The sequence below is a fragment of the Dreissena polymorpha genome, chromosome 6, assembly GCF_020536995.1.
Source record: "Dreissena polymorpha isolate Duluth1 chromosome 6, UMN_Dpol_1.0, whole genome shotgun sequence".
NCBI classification, from domain to species: domain Eukaryota; kingdom Metazoa; phylum Mollusca; class Bivalvia; order Myida; family Dreissenidae; genus Dreissena; species Dreissena polymorpha.
This window is the reverse complement of record NC_068360.1, coordinates 82,467,312-82,491,193: the sequence shown is the minus strand read 5'-3', so window position 1 is coordinate 82,491,193 and position 23,882 is coordinate 82,467,312. Positions and strand designations below refer to the sequence as shown.

The following is a 23,882-nucleotide window of genomic DNA, read 5'->3' as shown; positions in this document are numbered from 1 at the left end:
TGTGTAGTCCGTGTATGGATTGAGCGTTTGGTTTATGGACGTTTCGTGCCACTACCAGTTCGTGCCACTGATATTCGTGTTGAAAAGGGGTAGATGTTTCGTCCCACTGATAATATATAGGCGGATAGTTGTGAATAATGCCGTATAGTTGTGAATGATATTGGGGTGTGAAAATTACAACAATGTTAACAATTATAATTATAAATAACAAAAATAAAATGATTTATTGTTAGTATACAAATATGTGTACATAGTCGATTATGTTAAATAAAGTTAAAACATAAAGTGTTGTTATTTGTATGCATCATGTGTATGTAATAATAAAATAAAATTTTATCAATTAGTCTTTAAGTATTTAGCAAACAATTAATTACCGACCGGGCACAGCCCATGACAACATCCACGACGAGGACTTCTGAAATGCAATACATTGTATGTCTGATTTGTGTATGTATAGGATAGTATGATGTTGTACTTTTGTATATATTCTGCAATGCAATATATCTGATTTGTGTATATTAAGTATAGTATGTTTTTATTTATTTTTATTTGTGTATATGTGTATTGAAACATTTTTAAATGTATGTATGCATTCACTTTTGATATTGTTAATGTATAATATCAAAAAGTATAGCAAATCTTGTTTCGTTGTCTTGTTTCTTGTAATGAATATAATGCCAATTTATTGAACTTGTTTGAATATTTTTATGTAATCAATCTAGATAGTGTTAATGTATTATATGAAGCATGTGAATTGACTCTTAAACATTGTATTCATATATTGTATTAAAAATAAATCGTGAAATCGCAGAATACCTTTAAAACTGAATAAATATTCTTGAACTAAAAAAATGTTTTTTTTAACATTAAACAGATGTTACAATCAAAGGTGCGAAAGTTTCCCGATATGATTCACACCTATGCGGTATTATTCACACCTATCCGTCTATATATTATCAGTGGGACGAAACGTCCAATGCCCGTAGCGGATCCGTGGTCTAGTGGTAACACACTGGCTTCACAATCCAGAGATCGCTGGTTCGATCCCCCGCTGCACCTAACATACTAACTCGTCTTTCGCATGAGACGTTAATCCGAGGTGCAGTGTACTAGGTGCTATACACCGGGCACTAAAAGACCCAGGGTCACCTCTGGGATGGGGTGTCTCCTGTATCTTGCACTATCCCCCGTAACCAACTAACACGTCTTTCTGGGGGCGATGGCCATATGGGAGACAATCCCGGTGCACTCGATAAAAAATAATGAAGAAGAACGTCCAATGCCCTCCAACACAAATATCAGTGGCACGAACTGGTAGTGCACGAAACGACCATCACCCGAGCGTTTTGTGCACAGGTCAATCAGGGACGACACTTTCTGCTTTTATGTTTCGTTACAAAAAAAGTCTCTTCTCAGCGACAATTCAGTTCTGGCGGAAAGCGGCGTCCCTGACTCGGCTATGCGGACTGCACATGCTAACCTGGGACGACAATTTACGCCCATTGATTATGCCCCGTTTTTTGCAGAGCTTAAAGCCCAAGGTAGAATCTGAGTCAGCCCGACCGGTAGCCGATTGAATACATTTTTCAACAATTCATTTTGTTGGGTTTTCTATGAGATGGATCATGTTCGACATTTCACATGGTTATATGTAGTTTTGTATATAATCATAATGCAAGCATAGTATTACGCATATAAATAAGATTATTGCATGATCTTTCCATTATGTATGCTATTGAAATGAACTGCGTCATACATATTTCCGCAGACACAGAAGGCTAAGATCGAGGTATTAATAGTTCATAAAGCATACATTAGTTTAAAGAGGACTAAAAATGTTTTATCAATAGTCATTTTCAAGTTTATCTTTTGATAAAGGTGTGTTTATTAGCAAAGCCAGGCTATTATTTTGTAGATTCAACATCTTAAATATCTTAGGCCAGATTCCCCTTGAAGTTTATTTTATGTACCTACACATTTTATTATACAAAATTAAGCCAAGATTAGTCATAGCTTTCCGAGGAGAATTATGGGGTTCAATTTTGGAAACAATCTATATTTTTTCTAAGGGTAATTGGCATGCTTCTCACTGAGGCAACTAAAGTTCAATCCACATTCCCGGAGGCATGCAAGTTTGGTTGGTGGTCACCGTACCGGACAAGAGGGATTTCTTCCGGGTACTCCAGCTTCTTGTCACAATAAAAGACCACACCAAAATTGAAAATTGTTTCAGCTGAAATTTGCATTTGGAATTCAAAATTCGTCCTAATTTTTGGGAGTCCAGAAAGCAAGTTTGGGATGAGTGCACTCAGGTCCTCACATAAGACTTACAGCTTAAGACGCGGAAAGACCTCATAAACTTTGACATCCCGGCCACACACAAAAGGTTTATTGGGCCGAAATTCAGCCCCAAATTTAAGCCTGCAGGAATATATTAACACGAAGACAAGCTGCGTTTCATGTTTTCTTTGTTTCGAAATTACAATGCCAAGATACACCAGCACATGATTTCTTGTAAAAACAATATCTTAAAATAATAATAATTATAATTCATTTAGTAATTTAAATACTGAAATAGCATGCAAATCTTAACATAAATAGTATATTGACATTATGTATATAATATAAGTTATTTATAATTTGAATACATTGTATATGAATAACAATGCAAAAATCTCCTTTTTAAATGTCTTAACCATGTGAAATATGTCGAGTTAGCTTCTTAAAAATAATTTTAATGATAAGAAATAAAATTGTAATTTGGCAGCGATTCTTGTTAAAACAAATGTTTAATACATAGAATTTAACAAATGCGTTTCATTGCAATACAACCTAATAATCTTGTACAATCAATGACGGAAAACTTTGGGTTTAGGTCTTCATGACTTTAAAGGGACATGTCCACTTTTTTGTGTGAATTCATGAAGTATAAAATACAAACATTTAGTACCGGTATATGCTGGAAAAACAGTTTGTTTCAATTAAAGATTTTTAATCATCAAGTCCTTATTTGAACCACAATGAGTGCAACTTTATAACAAATTGTAATTTGATGTTTGGTTTACGAGAACATTTGATTTTCTATGCTTAAATTTAAAAGAGTTTATACACTGAATGACATGCCTCCAGGTGTTCTCATATCTGTGAACAAGCCACTTAAAGAAAATGCTAGGAATATAGATGATGTCTTTAACTTGTCAAAAAAATGTCAACAAGGGCTTTTTGTAAAACGTGCGTGCCCCCCATATGGGCTCTCCGTTGTAGTGACAGCCATTGTGTGAATATGTTTTTTTGTCACTGTGACCTTGACCTTTGACCTAGTGACCTGATAATCAATAGGGGTCATCTGCGAGTCATGATCAATGTACCTATGACGTTTCATGATCCTAGCCATAAGTGTTCTTGAGTTATCATCCGGAAACCATTTTACTATTTCGGGTCATTGTGACCTTGACCTTTGATCTAGTGACCTGAAATCAATAGGGGTCATCTGCTTGTCATTATCAATCTACCTATGAAGTTCCAGGATCCTAGGCATAAGCGTTCTTGAGTTATCATCCGGAATCTATTTTACTATTTCGGTTACCGTGACCTTGACCTTTGACCTAGTGACCTGAAAATAAATAGGGTTCATCTGCAAGTCATGATCAATCTACCTATCAAGTTTCATGATCCAAGCTTGACATAAGGGTTCTTGAGTTATCATCTGGAAACCATTTTAATATTTCTGGTCACCGTGACCTTGACCTTTGACCTAGTGACCTCAAAATCAATAGGGGTCATCTGCGAGTCATGATCAATGTACCTATGAAGTTTCATGATCCTAGGCCAAAGCGTTCTTGAGTTATCATCCAGAAACCACCTGGTTGACGGACCGACAGACCGACCGACATGTGCAAAGCAATATACCCCCTCTTCTTCGAAAGGGGGGCATAAAAATATGCAGTGATACATCAAATATTTGCTGGTGATGTCCTGTACATAATGAAGTTTACCACGTTAGTTCCTCATTTGATACCTGAACACGAAAAACTTGCAAAAAAAAGAAATAACTCTGAACACATAACTCAGTTAATGACACGATGAGTAAGTTACAAATGAATAAGTTATTTTCTACAATATGTATGTTGAATTGGTTGATGACAGGAGTAATGTAAATCCACCCATTTTACTTCATGAATATGACTTCTTAAATCGTGACTCTAAATTTGCAAAATAATTTAAAGTGTTTATAAATTTTGTTTTTGTAATGCACACATCATATAATATCAAATAAAGTGCAGTAAACACAAGCAATTGACCACTCGCCAGCTGTCAATCAAACTCAGGTAATAATCAATCAGATTTCGTTTATTGCGGCCACATGGTCGGACAAACAAAGACTGTCAAAGTAATGGAATAAGCCTTTTATGAAAACACAACTTAGTGGGCGAAGTGATCGCGTATTTGGCGACTGGTCAATTATTTGGACTCATTTTCCACATGGTTGCACATAATAAATTGTCAAGTACGGTAAGTGAAAGATGGCCATAGATTTTTTAGAATATGGATCCTGTTTCTCAATAATTATGTAGTCTGTCAAGACCATTTTGAGCAAACATGTTGAAATAATACAAATTATTGTTTAAGGTTATACAAGACCATAATTAATCAAAATTTGAACTTGAATTTAAATTGCAATTGTTTCTACAATGTAATTCATCATGGGTGAATATGTTAACAATGAACCAGAATGTTTGTTTTTTTCAAAATGGGGAAATAAACTGTTATTTGACAGATGAAAACATAGGTTCTTTTTTTTTAACAATTTATCTTGCGTGTTATTTCACTGTACAACATCAGAACATCAGACGAAACTTATTAAAAATCACAGTTGTGTCTTGAACTATTTACAAAATAAATTAAAAAGGTGATGTTTTATGTACAGAAACTGTCCCATGATCGCATTCATACCATCAGAAATTCTGAGCTACACACATTATACATATTAACAACACACTTAACAACACACTAGCTAAAAAAACAACACAATTATTTTTAAGAGCCTGAAAACTTCAATAAGCAAAGTTATCATTCAAAATCCTTACAACTTCTAACAATTAAAAAACACATACACAAAAATTCATTTTATAAAAAGGAAGACAACAGTCAATTGAGAAAATAAGTTGATGAAGAGAAAATGTGTTTTTTCCCAGTATAACATCTTTAACAAATTAAACATTTTGTAGCAAGTGATCCATTTCAATAGACCTATTTAGATTATTTAGATCTGACATCAATTTCCCCCCCAATTTTTCTTGACAATAATGTTTCATTTACAACCAATCGATACTCAAGTACAATTTAAAAATGGCAGGTGACCTTTAATCAATCAGTGGTAACTGCATATGACAAGAAACCGTCGGAGACGGGTGATGCTCCCCAAAGGGTTTTTTGTCACAATATTGCACTATATATTCAGATAACAGGAAACATCTTGAGGGGCATAACTTTGGACAAAATAATACGATGGATGGTTTAGCAACTTAAAAATTTCAAAGGGCCATAACTCTCTAAATAAATCATCTAACCAGAACCCACAAATAACATGCGCATCTCCTCGAGGTAGTTAAGCTTCCCATAAAGCTTCATTGAATTCCAGTAGGTAGTTGGGGAGAAATAGCCCGGACAAGAATTGCACTAAATGTACAGTTTATAGAAAATTTCAAAGGGCCATAACTCTGTGAAAAATCATCCGACCATAACTGGCTGATAAAATGCACATCTCCTCTTGGTAGTGAAGCTTCCCATAAAATTTCATTGATTTCCTGTAGTAAGTTGCTGAGAAATAGCTCGGACAAGAATTGCACTATATGTACAATGGAAAATTTCAAAGGGCCATAAGTATGTGAAAAATCATCCGACCAGAACCCCTTGATAATATGCACATCTCCTCTTGGTAGTGAAGCTTCCCATAAAGATTAATTGAATTCCGGTCATTAATTGCTGAGAAATTGCCCGGACAAAAATTGTGCATGGATGGACGGACACACACACGGACAGACGAAGCGGCGACTATATGCTCCCCTCAAAAATTTTGGGGCAGCAAAAAAAGGCATAAAGAAAGGCACTTGTTGATTTACATGATCATTATCTTTACTTAAGAGAACATGTTCTTTCTCTAACCAAGACAAAACATGGCCAAAAATGCTTGAAATCTGAGATTCAAATGACATCAGAGTCCGCCACACACTCTACAAGGATGAGGGCGTGCAGACCCCATTTTCATGGTCAGCTGATAGGTGTCCCAAAATTGCGGTTTCCATAACATTAGCATCGCTTGACATGGAATACAAGACTGATGTTCCCAATATGGTTAGCATCCCTGGGGCCACGAGATTGGGGTATCCATGACATCCGGCCAGTGTCAGTTAACACGGGTCAACATAAAGTTGAAGTTTCCATGGCGCTAACAATTCACAGTGTCAGAGGTCAGCGTCTGTTGACGGGGTCAGAGGGTCGCGGTTCACCGACCCCCATATCCAGACGAAGGTCCTCATCTTCAGGTTCAAAGTCATCCTCATAATGTCTGCAAACATAAAAAGGCTTTTCTCGACAATGTCTTCACACAAATGAGCCACACTTGCATGGGTGTGATTTAAGAACTCGTTGGAGGAAAATACCCTACCCTCTTACAATGTTCAACTTAACTCTTCATTTGTTTATGGATCCAGCAAAACTAATCCCCATTTGTAAAATAAGTTTGACATTGAAACGGAAGGGTAAAATCACACCCATGGCTTTAAGGATAACAGCTTTATAAGCTATGAGCAAAACAGGTTTAACAAGGGACAAAATTGTCACAAAACCAGGTTTTCAATTTGAAAAAAAGTCTGATCAAGGGAGACAAATCAAAATTTGCATTGTTACCCCCTTGTGTAAAATTCAATATATTTATACTCGTGGCGACCTTGAATTCAATTTGAAAAAAAGTCTGATAAAGAGACACAACTCAAAATCAAAATGTGCATTGTTACTGATTGTTCAAAGTTACCCCCCTTGTTTCAAAATAAATATATTTTTAGTCGTGGCGACCTAGACCTTGGAGATATTGAAGTAATTCTATCGCGCGACACACCGTCCAATGATGGTGAACAAATGTTCCAAATGATTTTAAAATCTCACAATGAATGACATAGTTATGGCCCGGACAAGCTCATTAATGGCCATTTTCTACCTTTGAACTCAAATTGTGACCTTGACCTTGGAGATATCGATGTAATTCTTTCGCGCGACACACCGTCTAATGATGGTGAACAAATGTGCCACATGAGTTTAAAATCTCACAATGAACGACAAAGTAATGGCCCGGACAAGATTGTTCCGCCCGTCCGCCGACATTCGCCAATCTAATAACCAGTTTTTTCCTTCGGAAAACCTGGTTAACCAGTTTTTTGCCTTCGGAAAACCTGGTTAAAACTGTAATTGCTCGCTAAAAAAGAGGTCATAACTCTGGTTGTGTGAAAAACATTCAGTACTAAAATATGGAGGTGCTTGATATGCCAATTAATACATCTGCAAAGCATAATCTATATCACACAAATAGTTTTTGAGTTATGCGCAGCACAAATAAGTGGGGGAATAAAACAATGCATGAAAGTATGAATGCTGAAAATTAATAGTGTGAAACTTCTTTGGAGAACTTTGTGCCAATTGAAAGACAGATTGTCATACATCCATCATTCTTCCAGTGGGGCCCCCACCCCTCTAATTCATAATGGAGGGTATAAAATACACATAAGTAAAGGACGGGCCCACTTTTACTAAGCTAATTCTGCTAATTAGTATTTTTAATGGCAAAAATATATTACAATAGCGAAAATCAGAAGAAAAATTTAAAACAGCGAGAACCCTGTCATTTGAATAGAAATTAAATGTCATTTGTATTACAATTTAATGTCATTTGTAAGGCAGTTCAATGTCATGTGAATGGAAAAATAACGTAATGTATAAGGCTATTTAAATGTCCTTAAGATGGTAATTAAGATTGCAATAAACAACATGAAAAATATGAGAACAGAAGAAAAACATGGACAATATGGGAAAAGAACAACATGGAAAATATTGGGAAAAAACAAAATGGAAAAGATGGGAAAAGAAGAAGAACATGGAAAATTTGGGAAAAGACCAACACGGAAAAGATGGGAAAAGAAGAAGAACATGGAAAATTTGGGAAAAGACCAACATAGAAAAGATGGGAAAAGAAGAAGAACATGGAAAATTTGGGAAAAGACCAACACGGAAAAGATGGGAAAATACCAACACGGAAAACAAGACCATGGAACATTTGGGAAAAGAAGAAGAACATGATAAATATTACAACAAGAAACCGTCGGAGACTGGTGATGCTCCCCAAAGGTTGTTTTTTTGTCACAATATTGCACTATATATTCAGATTATAGGAAACGTCTTGAGGGGCATAACTTAGGACAAAATAATACGATGGATGGTTAAGCAACTTAAAAATTTCAAAGGGCCATAACTCATCTAACCAGAACCCACTAATAACATGCACATCTCCTCAAGGTTGTTAAGCTTCCCATAAAGCTTCATTGAAGTCAAGTCAGTAGTTGGAGAGAAATAGCCCGGACAAGAATTGCACTATATGTACAGTCTATAGAACATTTCAAAGGGCCATAACTCTGTGAAAAATCATCCGACCAGAACCCCCTGATATATGCACATCTCCTCTTGGTAGTGAAGCTTCCCATAAAGTTTCATTGAATTCCGGTCATTAGTTATTGAGAAATAGTCCGGACAAGAATTGCACTATATGTACAGTTAATGGAAATTTCAAAGGGCCATAAATCTGTGAAAAATCATCCGACCAGAACTGGCTTATAATATGCACATCTCCTCTTGGTAGTGAAGCTTCCCATGAAGTTTAATTTAATTCCTTAGTTGCTGAGAAATAGCCCGGACAAAAATTGTGCACGGATGGGTGGACACACGGACAGACGAAGCAGCGACTATATGCTCTCCCCAATTATTTTTGGGGGGGGGGAGCATAAAAAGGATAATCACAAGGATGTACGAGAAAATGGAGAAAACAAAATTACCATGTATCCCAATAATCACGACTGTGTGCAGAAATAGAAAATTGAGAACAAAAATTAGATAATAGTAAGTTTATATTGTGTTTACAAGTATCAGAAAAATCTTTAAACGTCACAGAATATGAAAAGTATTAAGCACACCTCTTATAGATTAATGTTCATGTACAGGAAACATGCATAATTCTTATCTTTAGAAATTATGAATTTTTTCCTTATCAAAAATCTAGTTTAAGCGGAAAGTGTTGTCCCTGATAAGCCTGTGCTGACTGCACAGGCTTATCTAGGACTACACCCCGCAATGCATTAAGCCCCATTTTCCCAGAGTGAGGTTCATTTAAATACAAAAATAAAATAACATGTGAAATGCCCAAGACCACATACTTACATTTCCTCCTGCTCATTAAGCCCTTCTTCTGCAACAAGGATCTCATATTCCTCGGCCGCGTACTTTTCCCAGTCAGTAGGCTCAGGGACATCACTGTTAAGGTCCTAGACGAAACACAAAACATAATAACATTGACCCAAGATTATACTGTAAAATCATCATTATTTGTGATCTAGGTCCCAAACAGAAACACCAAGAGGCAGAAATAATGCTTTTAGTCCTTTGCTGCAATCTGTAAAAACATCATTATTTGTGGAACATAAATGTTCGTTTATTTGGTGGGTGGACCAATCCATAAATTTAACACAAACACATCGGACAATCATATGACTGAGGAAAATTCCTCTCTTTTTTTAAGTCAGAAAACCATGATTGTGTGTGTGTCTGTGAATAAGTCATTTGTTGAAAAACCAGGAAATTTCATGATGACAAATATACATGTCTTTTTCAATAATTAAAACTTTCACCCTTGATTATAAACTTTGAAACGTAAGGCAAGACATGTTTCTCATTTACCCTCATGTTGGCGAAAGGGTCTCTTTGCTCGTTCTCAAGGAACTTGTCGAGGTTCATGAACGTGTCGAAGAAAATGTTGGTCAACTTGCAGCGCTTCAGGTCGCGCAGGCTGATGGCGTAATTTTCCTCCGGTTGTACGAGGTCCAGCATCTGTGAATGAGGTGGAATACAGTGATGTAGTTTTAATTTGTTTAAACTTAAAATTGAATATATAGAATAAGTAGATAACACATGTTCATGTTCACAAAATGAAAATGACAGATTTTATAAAAACTATTAACTCTGTTCATGGATTGACAAAAGTGTACGGTATCCAGCAGAGAACCTGACATATGGGATGTTGGTAATATTAGCTGTGGACTTAAAACCGTAAAATTATGGGAGCAAATAATGCGAACAAATTAGACTTTCCCGAAAAATAAGTGATTCCACAGTAATTGACCCTTCTACATGTGTCAACCAAATTTAACATCCAATTTAAGCTCACTTGTGGATGTATGTTTATCCCCACTGGGAGGGAGCGTTTTTTTTTAGATCTCCACTAAAGACACAAAGTACTGGTTCTACCCAGGAAATGGACTCAAGAGTGCTTCTATTAACTGTGGGCTTTCAAAAAAATCTAGCTAAAACAAGACTATAGCCAAGCAATTAAATTCCCCTACCGGCTCCACCATTGTCAGAAATTCCACCATTGTCAGAATATTTTTTTATTTGTTGCCATAGCAACCAGAATTTTTGACGTACGAACAAAATGAAATGACGTGCATAATGTCCATATTGCCATCTATCCATGTTTCAAGTTTCATGAAAAAATATTAAGAACTTTTAAAATTATCTCAGGATCCAGAAAAAAACACCATTTTCAGCAGTAACACCATTTTCAGCAGTATCTCTAGTCTATTTGTTGCCATAGCAACCAGAATTTTAGACGTAGGAATAAAATGAAATGACGTGCATAATGTCCATATTGCCATCTATCCATATTTCAAGTTTCATGAAAAAATATTAAGAACTTTTAAAGTTATCGCAGGATCCAGAAAACCACCATTTTCAGCAGTATTTCTAGTCTATTTGTTGCCATAGCAACCATAATTTTTGACGTAGGATCAAAATGAAATGACGTGCATAATGTCCATATTGCCATCTATCCATATTTCAAGTTTCATTAAAAAAATATTAAGAACTTTTAAAGTTATCGCAGGATCCAGAAAAAAACACCATTTCAGCAGTATTTCTTGTTTATTTGTTGCCATAGCAACCAGAATTTTTGACGTACGAACAAAATGAAATGACCTGCATAATGTCCATATTGCCATCTATCCATATTTTCATTACGGTACCTGACAGAGACAGTCCTCGAACGGCAGCCGTTCTATGCCGAGAGCTTCCATCTTCTGCATCTGTTCCTCATAGAACCACTCCATCTCATACATGGAGATCTGACCATCCCCGTCCAGGTCCATGCATCGAAACCAATACTCGATACTGCAACACAGATGCATGAGCGTAAAGTGTTGTCCCAGATTAGCCTATGCAGTCTGATCAGGGACGACATTTTATGGAATTTTTTGTTAAAGATTCTCTTTTTACTCAACATCCAGTTTAAGCGTTAAGTGTTTTCCCTGATTAGCCTGTGTGGACTGAACAGGCTAATCTGAGACAACACTTTACGCTCATGCATTTAGCCCAGAATGCAGCTCATTTAGTCTGCAATACAAAACAATACTCAAAGAACTATTCCATCTCATACATGGAGATCTATACTCGATACTGCAAAGAGTACAAATTAAATCTGGAACTTCTTGGATACATTCCAGATATAAGACTTCTGACATAAACTTTTGCTGAACCTTTGAATTTCTGTGTATTCGAATATAACACCCAAACTATAAAACAGTAACACAAATCAATGAATATACAATCATTTATATGATTAGGTATTAAATTTTGTGGGTTTTCACAAAATGACTTTTTTTGTGGACACCTAAATTCATGGATTTCTTATCTTGGGAATAAAACATGATGAATTTGCCTTTGAAAAATCAATGTGTTTGTGTTAAAATCTTTTAGCGGTCAACCTACCATATCAAGGAAAAGTAATGTCTTACGAATAATAATGACTTATCAGTAAGCTATTCTATAAAGAAACTAGCATTTTTCAGAAATCAGAGGCCAAGACATTACCTGGTAGGGTGTTTTTTGTCCTCCTCCGAGAGCAGAAACCAGACAAACTCCGGGTAGCTCATCTTGCCGTCCTTAAATGTGTTGCCCCGCGTTACTGCCCCAGAAAAGATCCTGTCCAGCATCCGGGTTGATATCGCTATAAGACAAAGGGAGGCGATTAATGTTACAGCCTCGCTCTGGTAAAGTATTGTCCCAGATTAGCCTGTGCAGTCTGGACAACACTTTTCGCTTTTAAGGAAATTTTCATGTATTGAAGGTCTCTTCTAAATGAAAATCCAGAGTAATCAGAAAGTGTTGTCACAGATTATACTGTGCGGACTACACAGGCTAACCTGGAAGAACACTTCACACATGCATTAAGCCCATTTTTCCAATAATAAGGCACATACAATTAAAAAGAAAACATTTGTGATTAAAATCTTTGCTTTAAAACATAAACATCTTTGCTGTAAACGTCAAAGATAAAATGGTAGAATACTATTCCAGATTTTAGGGAAGCGACCAAATGAGCCTCGTTCTTGGCAAACTGGGCTTATTGCATGTGCATTCAGTGTCATCCCAGATAAGCCTTGCAGTCGGCAAAGCTAATCGTTTAAAGAGGTCTCTTCTATAAGACAAGAGCACTGCATAACGGCTGCCACGCTCGGCTGCTAAAGCTTGTCAGGTTTTTTTGTGTTTTTTTAGAGGTCACAGTGACCTTGACCTTGTGACCCAACAAGAGATGTGTTCGTCCGAAACACAATGCTCCTTACTGCGCCACTTTTAAATAAAATTTCTATTTATCATTTTGTCCAATCCAACCGGGGCGGGGGTCCGGGCGGTCTGTAGACAGTCAAAAAGACCAAGTCAGACATCACTGACAACCAAGGCCTGTGGTTTATCAAAGAGATCATAGCCAGAGTTCATCGTGTATCTATGGACATAAGTCCACAGGTATGTAATGAACACTACTATTAACAACTAAGTACATGAAAGAAATTATAAATATATCATTAAAAAAAAAACTTTGACAAATCAATCATTTGAGTTATAAATAATCAAAATGATAAATCTGTACAGTAACTGTAAAAAGAACTTCAATTCTTGGTAAGGAAATATATAATATGAAATTTATAATTAAATAAATTACTTCCCTTGAAAATAATTGACCCTAACAAATCTCTATTTTTAGTAGCAAATAATTATAAGCCACTACCGTGACTGTAGATTCACCACTCAAAATGTGCAGCTCCATGAGATACACATGCATGCCAAATATATAAAGTGGCTATGTTTAATATTGAATAATTATTTCCGTTAAAGCTTATTCCTTCCCTTAAATGTGTATTTTTTACCGTACCTTGAAGGATGACCTTGATGTTCAACTTTTACCACAATGTGTTTGTCAGAAACACAATGCCACCTACTGCGCCGCTTTGATCTATTTAACAAAAATATATACGTGGGCAGGTCAGATAACTATGTTCATTTAAAGCTTATTACTTCCCTTGACTTTGTTTTTTCGACCCTAGACCTTGAAGGATGATGATCACCTTGAAATTTTACCACTCAAAATGTGCAGCTCCATGAGATACACATGAATGCCAAATATCAAGTTGCTATCTTCAATATTTAAAAAGTTATGGCCAATGTTAAGGTTTTAGCACGACGCCTGCGGCGGACGACGAGCTGACTATGACAATAGCTTGGGTTTTCTCCAAAAACAGCCGAGCTAAAAAATCTTGTGTATGCAGAGAGTATTGTCCCTCCTTAGCTTGTGCAATCTGGGACGACATTTTACGCACATGCATTTTACGCATAGTTTTCCATGAACAAGGTACAAAAAATTAAAGGGACTGCTTAATTTCAAAAGACTTATGCTTTAAAACAACTTTGATGTAAACTGCCAATAAACAAAGGTAGAATTAAATTTTAACTATTCTAGATTTAGGGTAAGGGATGAAATAACGAAGGATTAAAGTAGGCCTTACAATAACACTCCAATGCTCAAGACATTTCATGTGAACCTTGATCTGGGAAAATGGCTTATCAGTCACAACACTTTCCACCTTAATTGGATAGACTGAGACTTCCTTTTAATGACAAGGACCATGAAAGCGGAAAGTGTCCTCCCTGATTAGCCTATGCAGACTGCACAGGCTTATCTGGGAATGACACTTTATGCAATGGTTTCTCTATTCTAATCCTTTTCTCACCATGCTCATTATGCCTGGCAAGGTCCGACTTGTCGATGAAGAGATCATGGTCCTTGTCCAGCTCCCAGAACTTGCAGTAAATCACATAGAAATGTTCGTAGGAGAAGAAGTCGTTGATTTGATTAATGTCGTCTTCTTCCTCCAGCACTTGCAACACCTGAATCACACAAAGGAACACTTGTAACACCTGAATCACACAAAGAAACACTTGTAACACCTGAATCACGCAAAGGAATATTAGAGACACGTTCTGGGAAAACTGCACTTGCAACACCTGAATCACACAAAGGAACACTTATTACACATGAATCACACAAAGGAACACTTGTAACACCTGAATCACACAAAGGAACACTTGTTACACCTGAATCACACAAAGGAACACTTGTAACACCTGAATCACGCAAAGGAATATTAGAGACACGTTCTGGGAAAAGTGGTCTTAATGCATGCTTGTAACTGTGTCATCCAAGATTAGCCTGTGCAGTCCGCACAGGATGCTCAGGGACAACACTCTCTGCCTAGACTGGTGTATTTTTTAGAACAGATCTCCTTCAAAGGAAAAATTCAATATCGGTGAAAAGTGTCATCCCTGATAAGCCTTGATAGGTAAAAGATAATACTAAACAAGAGTGCCAAACTGTCACAAGATACGCCCGTTCGAAGGTTTTGGAGAACTTGACCTATATAGCATCTAGACACAACTTCTGACCTAAGTTGGTGAAGATCAGATGAAAACTACTTCAATTAGAGAGCGGACACCATGCTAAATGCTTGAAATGCACAAAGTGACCCCGTGACCTAGATTTTGACCCAGCATGACCCATATTCGAACTTGACCTCGATATTGACAACTTCTGACCAAGTTTGGTGGAGATCGGATGAAAACTACTTCAATTAGAGAGCAGACACCATGCTAAATCTTTGAAATGCACTAAGTGACCCCGTGACATAGTTTTTGACCCGGCATGACCCATATTCGAACTTGATCTCGGTATTGTCCAGATACAACTTCTGAACAAGTTTGGCGAAGATCTGATGAAAACTACTTCAATTAGAGAGCGGACACCATGCTTAATCCTTGAAATGCACTAAGTGACCCCGTGACCTAGTTTTAGACTCGGCATTACTCATATTCGAACATGACCTAGATATTGTCTAGATACAACTTCTGACCAAGTTTGGAGAAGATCGGATGAAAACTACTTCAATTAGAGAGCGGACACCATGCTTAATACTTGGAATGCACTAAGTGACCCTGTGACCTAGTTTTTGACCCGGCATGACCCATATTCGAACTTGACCTAGATATTGTCTCGACACAACTTCTGACCAAGTTTGGTGAAGATTGGATAAAAACTTTTGAATTAGAGAGCGGACACTGCTGTGGACGCCGCCCGCCATGGGTGAAACTATAATACGTCCCGTTTTTAAAAACGGGCGTATAAAAAGGAAAGTGTTTACCCTGATTTGCCTGTGCAGACTGAACAGGCTAATCTGGGATGATATTGAACGCAAATGCAATAAGCCCAGTCTTTGAAGAAAGCTCAATCACTGAAAGGAACATTTCAGTAAGCTACATCACACAAATGAACATTTTGGAAACCTGAATCACATTAATCCATGTGTGTTTCAGTTGCTTTCCACACATAAGCATTAATTAAACCTGGATCACAAGAATTAACACTTCTTTCACCGGACTCACACAAACAGTGATAAAACTTACTCGAAGAAAATTGGATTTTCGAAGTTCTTGTATTGTAATTCTACCCGTCCATGTTCTGTTTATGCAGTACAGCATCCGTGCTATGACCTGCAAAACGGACATTTTAAGAAAAGAGATCATATACAATAATAATACAAGTTGTCAAGAAAGTTAAATTAAGTCCAAAAATGTGCATTTTATTATAATTTTATTTCAGCTTTCAAAGATAACCTTAGCCTTGCATTTGTGAACCCATTTTGAATTTTAGGGAAAACAATCGTCACAATAAACTTTTGGTTTGGTATAATTGTGTCCCCCCAAAAAAATTCAGGGGCCAAGAGAAAGATGGATCAATGGCAATCTAATTAGAGATCATTCAATTTAAACAACGTTACTGCAAACGGCAAAAAGTCTGTTTCATAATTTTTAGAAATATATTAAATTACCAAAATAAAAATCATCCGTCTCTGCTTACATCCATATATGTAAAACAAATAATTAGACATTATAATATGTTACTAATCCCATTATGATTGATAAGAACCCCAATAAGAACCCCATTTCTTTAAATTACATTTCAGTACAATATTTTCGTAAGCTCCTTCCCACTCCAAAGCAAAGTGAAAATGGCTATATGAAAACTGCAGCCTGTTCAGGTTAGCATTGCAAATGAAGCCTTTAAAACTTAATTCTAGTAAGAAAGTTCTTCAATTCAAATTCATTTTCTAAGGGACTACAAACGTGTCATAAAGCGCATCAAAGTGCGTATCCGAGTAGAAGAGGTTTAAATCTTAAATTCATTTTGATTATCAAAGGGACTACAAATGTGTCAAAGTGTGTATGTGAACCGTAAAGGGTTAAATTTCAACCCCAATATTCACTTGCCCTCTACTAGTCATGTACTTACTGTGTTCACATATCTGGAGTGGAATTCTGGGGCGTCTAATAGAAATGTGAGTCCAGGATGTGTGTCCACCACGTCCTGCAAGGAAAGTAGGACTTGTTTTTACTTGAAACCATTATATGTGCCTCCCTCTGAGAAAACAGGACTTAATGCATGCCAGTAAAGTGTCATTTAAGAACAGCCTGTGCGATCAGCATGGGAAAACAGGGCTTAATGCATGCCAGTAAAGTGTCATTTGAGAACAGCCTGTACGATCAGCATGGGAAAACAGGGCTTAATGCATGCCAGTAAAGTGTCATTTGAGAACAGCCTGTACGATCAGCATGGGAAAACAGGGCTTAATGCATGCCAGTAAAGTGTCATTTCAGAACAGCCTGTGCGATCAGCATGGGAAAACAGGGCTTAATGCATGCGAGTAAAGTGTCATTTCAGAACAGCCTGTGCGATCAGCATGGGAAAACAGGGCTTAATGCATGCGAGTAAAGTGTCATTTCAGAACAGCCTGTGCGATCAGCATGGGAAAACAGGGCTTAATGCATGCGATTAATGTGTCATTTCAGAACAGCCTGTGCGATCAGCATGGGAAAACAGGGCTAATTGCATGCGAGTAAAGTGTCATTTCAGAACAGCCTGTGCAATCAGCATGGGAAAACAGGGCTTAGTGCATGCGAGTAAAGTGTCATTTCAGAACAGCCTGCGCGATCAGCATGGGAAAACAGGGCTTAATGCATGCCAGTAAAGTGTCATTTCAGAACAGCCTGCGCAATCAGCACAGGCTTATAAGTGATCACACTTTCCACTTTGTGTTTTTTTAAAGAAAGTTTTTAACATTTTTATTTATGAACTTGGCAGAGATATTGTTAGAACAGATGTTCTGACTGGATTCATGAAATTTTGGACAAAGAAAGTGACTTCTTGATTCCAAACATTTTTTTAAATTTAACATAGTGAACAATTATTTGAGCTAACATGACCCGGTTTCAAACTCTACTGCGATTTCATTGGAACAAATGTTCTGACCAAATTTCATAAGAATTGGCCAATAAATGTAGCCATTGGAGCTTCAAGGTTTCAATAAATCCACATGAGGAAAACTGCCCCACCCCCTAAAACTGCCCCGCCCCCTGGCAGACATGTTTTTTCTAGGAACCGCAACCATTTGGGAAATTCAGCCAAGATATCATAAGATAAATGATATGACCAAGTTTCCTCTAGATTGGACTGTTATGGGAATTCTAGAGTGTTAACAAGGTTTTACAATATGCAAAATAAGCAAAACTGCCCAGATATTGTTTGAACAAAATGTATAAATGTTCCTAACATTTAAGTATCATGAAGATCAGAAGTAAAATGTAAAATCTTCAGTGTTAACAATGTTTAACTTTAGCCATTTAAGGAACACTGCCCCGCATCATGGTAGCCATGTTTTTCAAGAAACCAGTACCCTTTTCAAATTCAACCAAGATATCATTTGAAGAAATGTTCTGACCAAGTTTCATGAAGATTGGACCATAAGTTTGACTTCTCAAGTGTTAATAAGGTTTTACTACAGCCTTATCAAGAATACTGCCTTGTCCCCTGGCATCCATTTTTTTCAACAGACCTTTACCATTTTTGAACGCAGCTGAGATATCATAAATGTTCTATCCAGGACCACTCTGAGCTCAGGTTAGCTAAAAACGGCCACAATAATAGACACAAGTCATGTCAAGACAGCATACCTGTATGAGAGGAACCAGGTCTTCTTCCTCCATATAGTTGGTCCCCGGCTTGGCAACAAGTGTCACAAACTGGGAGGCCGCATCGTGGCAAGACTGGCTGATCCTGGCAATGACAAACATCACCAACTTTGATGTTTGAGCTTTGCTCTGGAAAAACTGGGCTTAATGCACCAAAGTAAAGTGTGGTCCCCAATTAGCCAGCGCAGTCTTCACAGGCTTATAAGGGACGCCACTTTGCATTTACGGACATTTTTGTATAAAGTTCTCTTCAAAACAAAAATCCAGTCTAGTCAGACAGTTCAGACTGCACAGGCTGACCTGGGACGACACTTACTGCACATGCATAAAGCCCAGTTTCCCAGAACAAGGGTCATTTTATATTAACAGCCTGACATAAGTCTTAGAAACGTGAATAAAGGAGATAACAAATACAAACACAGCCCCAAGTTCTAACACAAGGCTGCAACCACATGCAAATATATTGATTACATATAGGCCACTCCCAGATAAGCCTTTGCAGTCTGCACAGGCTAATCTGGGACGACACTTTCCGCATAAACTTGATTTTTGCTAAGAAAAGACTTTCTCTAAACAAAAAATATCATAAAAGCAGAAAGTGTCATCCTTGATTTCCTTTCACAGAGCACGACACATATGTATATCCTTCAAGCAGCTGTAGCCAATCAGATCACGATACTGTCCTAATAGTACATTATTTTAGACATGTATAAATGCAAGGAAAAACACCTGATAGTCTCATAGTAGTGTGTTTTTTTCATTCAAAATCGAGTCCGGTAATCGACCCCATTACCAATGGAAAAAAGTATATATTTGTCACAAATGGGAGCTACAAATTCCCAAAGGAAGGTTTCCAAAAATATTTTGTTAATTTTCCATCCATGTACATGTAAGTTCAACCTTAGAATATATATTCTCAATTTTGAAGCATTTTTTTAAAGCAAAACAATAACAACAATTCCCCAATTTTGGTCAAAACACCGCAAATTTTCCCTATTCAAAGCGACCTGGCCCCAATCCCAAAATGGTAAAAAAAAAAACACTGAAGTAGTTGACATAGTGTAACGAATGGAGGGTTGAGCGCAAAACTATTCTATCTTACATAGAAATGTTCAGAAGGTACAATAACTTCAAGCTTTACCCTCAAAATGCACTTCAATAACCTCACAATGTATTGGACTACTGCAATTTGTGTATTTATCCCTACGCTTTTTGAAAAGCGTGGGGATAATGTGGTTAACTCCGCTGTCTGTCCGTCCGGCCTGGCCACTATCCCCTCCTTCACTTTAAGCACTAGAACCTCGAAACTTGCACACATGGTAGCCATGAGCATATGTGCGACTGTGCACTATTTGGAATTTTGATCTGACCCCTGGGTAAAAAGTTATGCGGGTTGAAGTAGGACCGGGTCAGAGATTTTCACTCATTTGTTTATGTTATTTTACATTTACTTCTTCATTTCTACACAGATTTAATTCAAATGGATACTGAACATCTCTTATGACAATACGGTCAATCTCAACTATGCATGGCCCCATTAACAACCCTGGGGCGCCCCCTGGGTCAAACATGCGGCGTGGGGATACGCGTCAGCCTCTGCCGCGCCATTTCTAGTTCTATATATTTTGGCCCTTACATATTTTTCATGGTTTTAAATTGCCACAGACTTCAAACCTCGAAAAAACTTTGTAAATTACACGAATCCCAACCCCTCCGAAGAATCTATGGTGGGGATTGGCATTTGTATTAAGTGTTGACAAGCAACAGTCAATTACTACAAAAAACTACAAACAAGAACAGACTATTGTGTCATACATTTCAAACCCACACTGGTTGTTATGAAATAAACTCACTTTGCAGTGCCACTAAACTAGAGTGACTGGAAAAAGACAACATGCTGTTGAGACACAATGACTGGCATAGGTATTAATCCTTTCCCACTTAGAAGCAAAGTGAAAATGGGTATGTGCAAACAACATTAAACCAGAACAGCCATCTGTTTTTTTCATTCTTCGTTTAAGGACGTGGATTGGGAAAAATCCTGTTGTTTTGACAAACATAGGCATTTTTTAAATATATTTTTTTTTGTAACAACATGTTAGCAAAATGTACTTTTAAATTGAGAATAGTGTTTTTTAATATTATATAAAAAATTTACTATGGTTCTGTAAAATCATGGTGCTATTGATATATTCCACCTTACGGCTTTGACAGATTTAGCACTATTTTGTGTATCTATAATGTTACTCAAGCACGTCTACAGCTCTTAACATGACAAACACGTTCATGCTAACTCCGTGATTGGAGTAGGTATAATTCGTCAATTAACTGAAGAAATCCACTTCTCTTCATATTCTTTCCATCTGTTTACGAAAAATAACAGCCAATTTCCAATATGGAACATGGCCAAAATTTCATCCGAATGCATAAACACTGATCTACTGAGGGCTGTATCTCCCAGATCATAATCTCCTAGAACTCTTAGAATTCTTAAGAACCACAAGTAACAAGGCACCTAGATCTAACTTTGTTTATTGCTGTTATAGAGCTTATTGGGGGTATTGCGCGATACGATTTTCATCCAACTTTCAGTTCAAAGTCATTACTTAGCAAACATGTAAATCAATATATATTTTTTATAATAAATACAAGTACGGGAAAAACATGGTTGCCAGATGTTGATATCTTGCAGCTGGTAATTTTATTTACAGTTATGTTGCATGGGTTAATTGTTACGCAAGTACAATAGCTTGTCTTTTTTGTGTGAACTCAGTTAAACACAGAACAGGTCACTTCATTAATTACTAGAGCCCCATTCTGAGAAACCAGGCTTAGTGCACGTGTGTAAAATGTCGTCCTAGATTAACCTTTGCAGTATGTAGTCAAAGACGACACTTTTCGGTTTTATAGAATTTTTGTTTGAAGGAAGTCTCTTCTAAAGGAAAATCTAGTTAAGGCAGAAAGTGTGCAGACTGCGCAGGCTAATCTGGGAGGACACTTAACGCACATGCATTAAGCCCCATTTTCCCAGAACATGGTTAAAGTAGATACGCGTGTCTACCTTTTCTACACATTGGTGAACATGCAATCGTTGAACATCCAGTAAAAGCTAAATTGTTGTCCAAATGGTAGAGAACATGCTGTAGGTGATGTATCTAGATCATGCGTAAAGTGTCGTCCCTGTTTAGCCTGTGCTGACTGCACAGGCTAATCTGTGACGACACTTTACGCACGTGCCTTAAGCTCAGGTTGATACCTTTTCCACATGGTAGAGAACATGCTGTAGGTGATGTATCCCTGCTTGCTGCCCCCGCAGGACATGAACAGAGGGCACTTCCAGTAGAGGGGCAGTCCACAGGTCTGAAACAAACACACAAAGTATGAGCCTTTAAACCCTTTATCTCTGGCACCAGGCCTTTTTCTGATGTAGCTGTGGGTCCCTTAATTTCCATAGCGAAATGGTAGAAAAATCTGAATTAAAAAAAAACAAGGGCTGTTTGTAAAACATGCATACTCCCCATATGGGCTGTCCTTTGTAGTGGCAGCCATTGTGTGAATAAGTTTTTTGTCACTGCGACCTTGACCTTTGACCTAGTGACCTGAAAATCAATAGGGGTCATCTGTGAGTCACGATCAATGTACCTATGAAGTGTCAGGATCCTAGGCAAAAGCGTTCTTGAGTTATCATCCGAAAATCATTTTACTATTTCGGGTCACCATGACCTTGACCTTTGACCTTGTGACCTCAAAATCAATAGGGGTCATGTGCAAGTCATGATCAATCTACCTGTGAAGTTTCATGATCCTAGGCATATGCGTTCTTGAGTTATCATCCGAAAACCATTTTACTATTTCGGGTCACCGTGACCTTGACCTTTGACCTAGTGACCTCAAAATCAATACGGGTCATCTGCGAGTCATGATCATTCTACCCATGAAGTTTCATGATCCTAGGCGTATGCATTCTTTAGTTATCATACGGAAACCATTTTACTATTTCGGGTCACCGTGACCTTGACCTTTGACCTAAATACCTCAAAATCAATAGGGGTCATCTGCGAGTCATGATCAATGTACCTATGAAGTTTCATGATCCTAGGCCCAAGCGTTCTTGAGTTATCGTCTGACAACCACCAGGTGGATAGACAGACCAACAGACCGACCGACATGAGCAAAGCAATATACCCCCTCTTCTTCGAAGGGGGGCAAAAAAAAAAGAAAAAAACAAGTGTTGATCTCAATATATCTCAATTTTATTTCAATTAAAAATAACAACTCTCTAAACAACAACCACGTCATTATAATCAACTCGCTACGACGACCCCCATTTTCAGTCCTGAATTTTTAGATGGGCGCTTTAGCGCCCGTCTAAAGTGCTTAGTGTGAAATTCAGGTCGATACGACTAGGTATGATTAACCCAATACCCGCTTGCGTATCCGCGCAAGAAAGAGTTGTATAATTTATGCAAGAGGTTTGAGTTCTCCAATTATGTGTATTCACAAATGGCAACATTATATTAATATCGTGTTACATTCAATATTTTCGAACGGTGTTTTATAGAAAAGAATCAATGAACAATGATCATATTGTACGTGTCGCGGAGGAGATTGTTTATGAATGATTAAAATAGTCCACTTTCTGCTGCGTGTGCGTGACGTAGTATTTTCGCTCAGCTCATTCATAAATCTGAGGCTGGCGATAAACAAAGGGGAGTCCGTGTGAGAATAACGCAGTAGTATAAGGTTACGCTTGTTTATATTCACAGGTCTCAATTAATAATACGTTGACCACAAGTTCAACAATTATTACAGGGATACGATAGACAACATAAAAAAATGTTTCATTATCGCTGAAACTGTTAAAAAAACATTTAAATATAACAATAATATTCTCTAAAAAATGTAGTCTTGCTGTTTTGAAATAAGGTTTGGAATTTTGTTTTCTAAATAACTTAATTCAAAACAAAAGTTTAATTATAGTGTTTTTACTTGTTAGTCGCATATTTACCGCATTATAATGTGTGTTATAATAGGCAAACCATACATTAGTAAAATTCAATCTGCCTTCGCACATAGAAGGAATGGGTCAATTAGGTGCTGCGTTTCCTTTGCTTACTTCAGTTAGAGGTCAATTATTTAAGTAATAGCAATCACAAGGC

The 23,882-nt window shown here is 37.3% G+C and overlaps 1 protein-coding gene across 4 annotated transcripts in view; it reads right to left on the bottom strand.

Annotated features, from left to right (window-relative positions):
• Positions 1-2,450: 2,450 nt before the first annotated feature.
• LOC127834361 (serine/threonine-protein phosphatase 2A regulatory subunit B'' subunit beta-like) overlaps positions 2,451-23,882 on the bottom strand; it is a 93,956-nt gene continuing 72,524 nt past the window's right edge. For 3 of the 4 annotated variants that reach the window (XM_052360127.1, XM_052360128.1, XM_052360125.1), the window contains 10 exons: positions 21,980-22,083; positions 18,706-18,808; positions 16,988-17,062; positions 16,102-16,188; positions 14,376-14,532; positions 12,181-12,316; positions 11,337-11,481; positions 9,997-10,146; positions 9,481-9,584; positions 2,451-6,568 (listed from right to left, as the gene is read on the bottom strand). In XM_052360127.1, the coding sequence (XP_052216087.1) occupies positions 6,472-6,568; positions 9,481-9,584; positions 9,997-10,146; positions 11,337-11,481; positions 12,181-12,316; positions 14,376-14,532; positions 16,102-16,188; positions 16,988-17,062; positions 18,706-18,808; positions 21,980-22,083 (1,158 nt within the window). In that variant the 3' untranslated portion in view covers positions 2,451-6,471. Of the gene's footprint in view, positions 6,569-9,098; positions 9,120-9,480; positions 9,585-9,996; positions 10,147-11,336; positions 11,482-12,180; positions 12,317-14,375; positions 14,533-16,101; positions 16,189-16,987; positions 17,063-18,705; positions 18,809-21,979; positions 22,084-23,882 lie in introns of all 4 variants that reach the window. The other variant, XM_052360126.1, reaches the window with a different exon arrangement.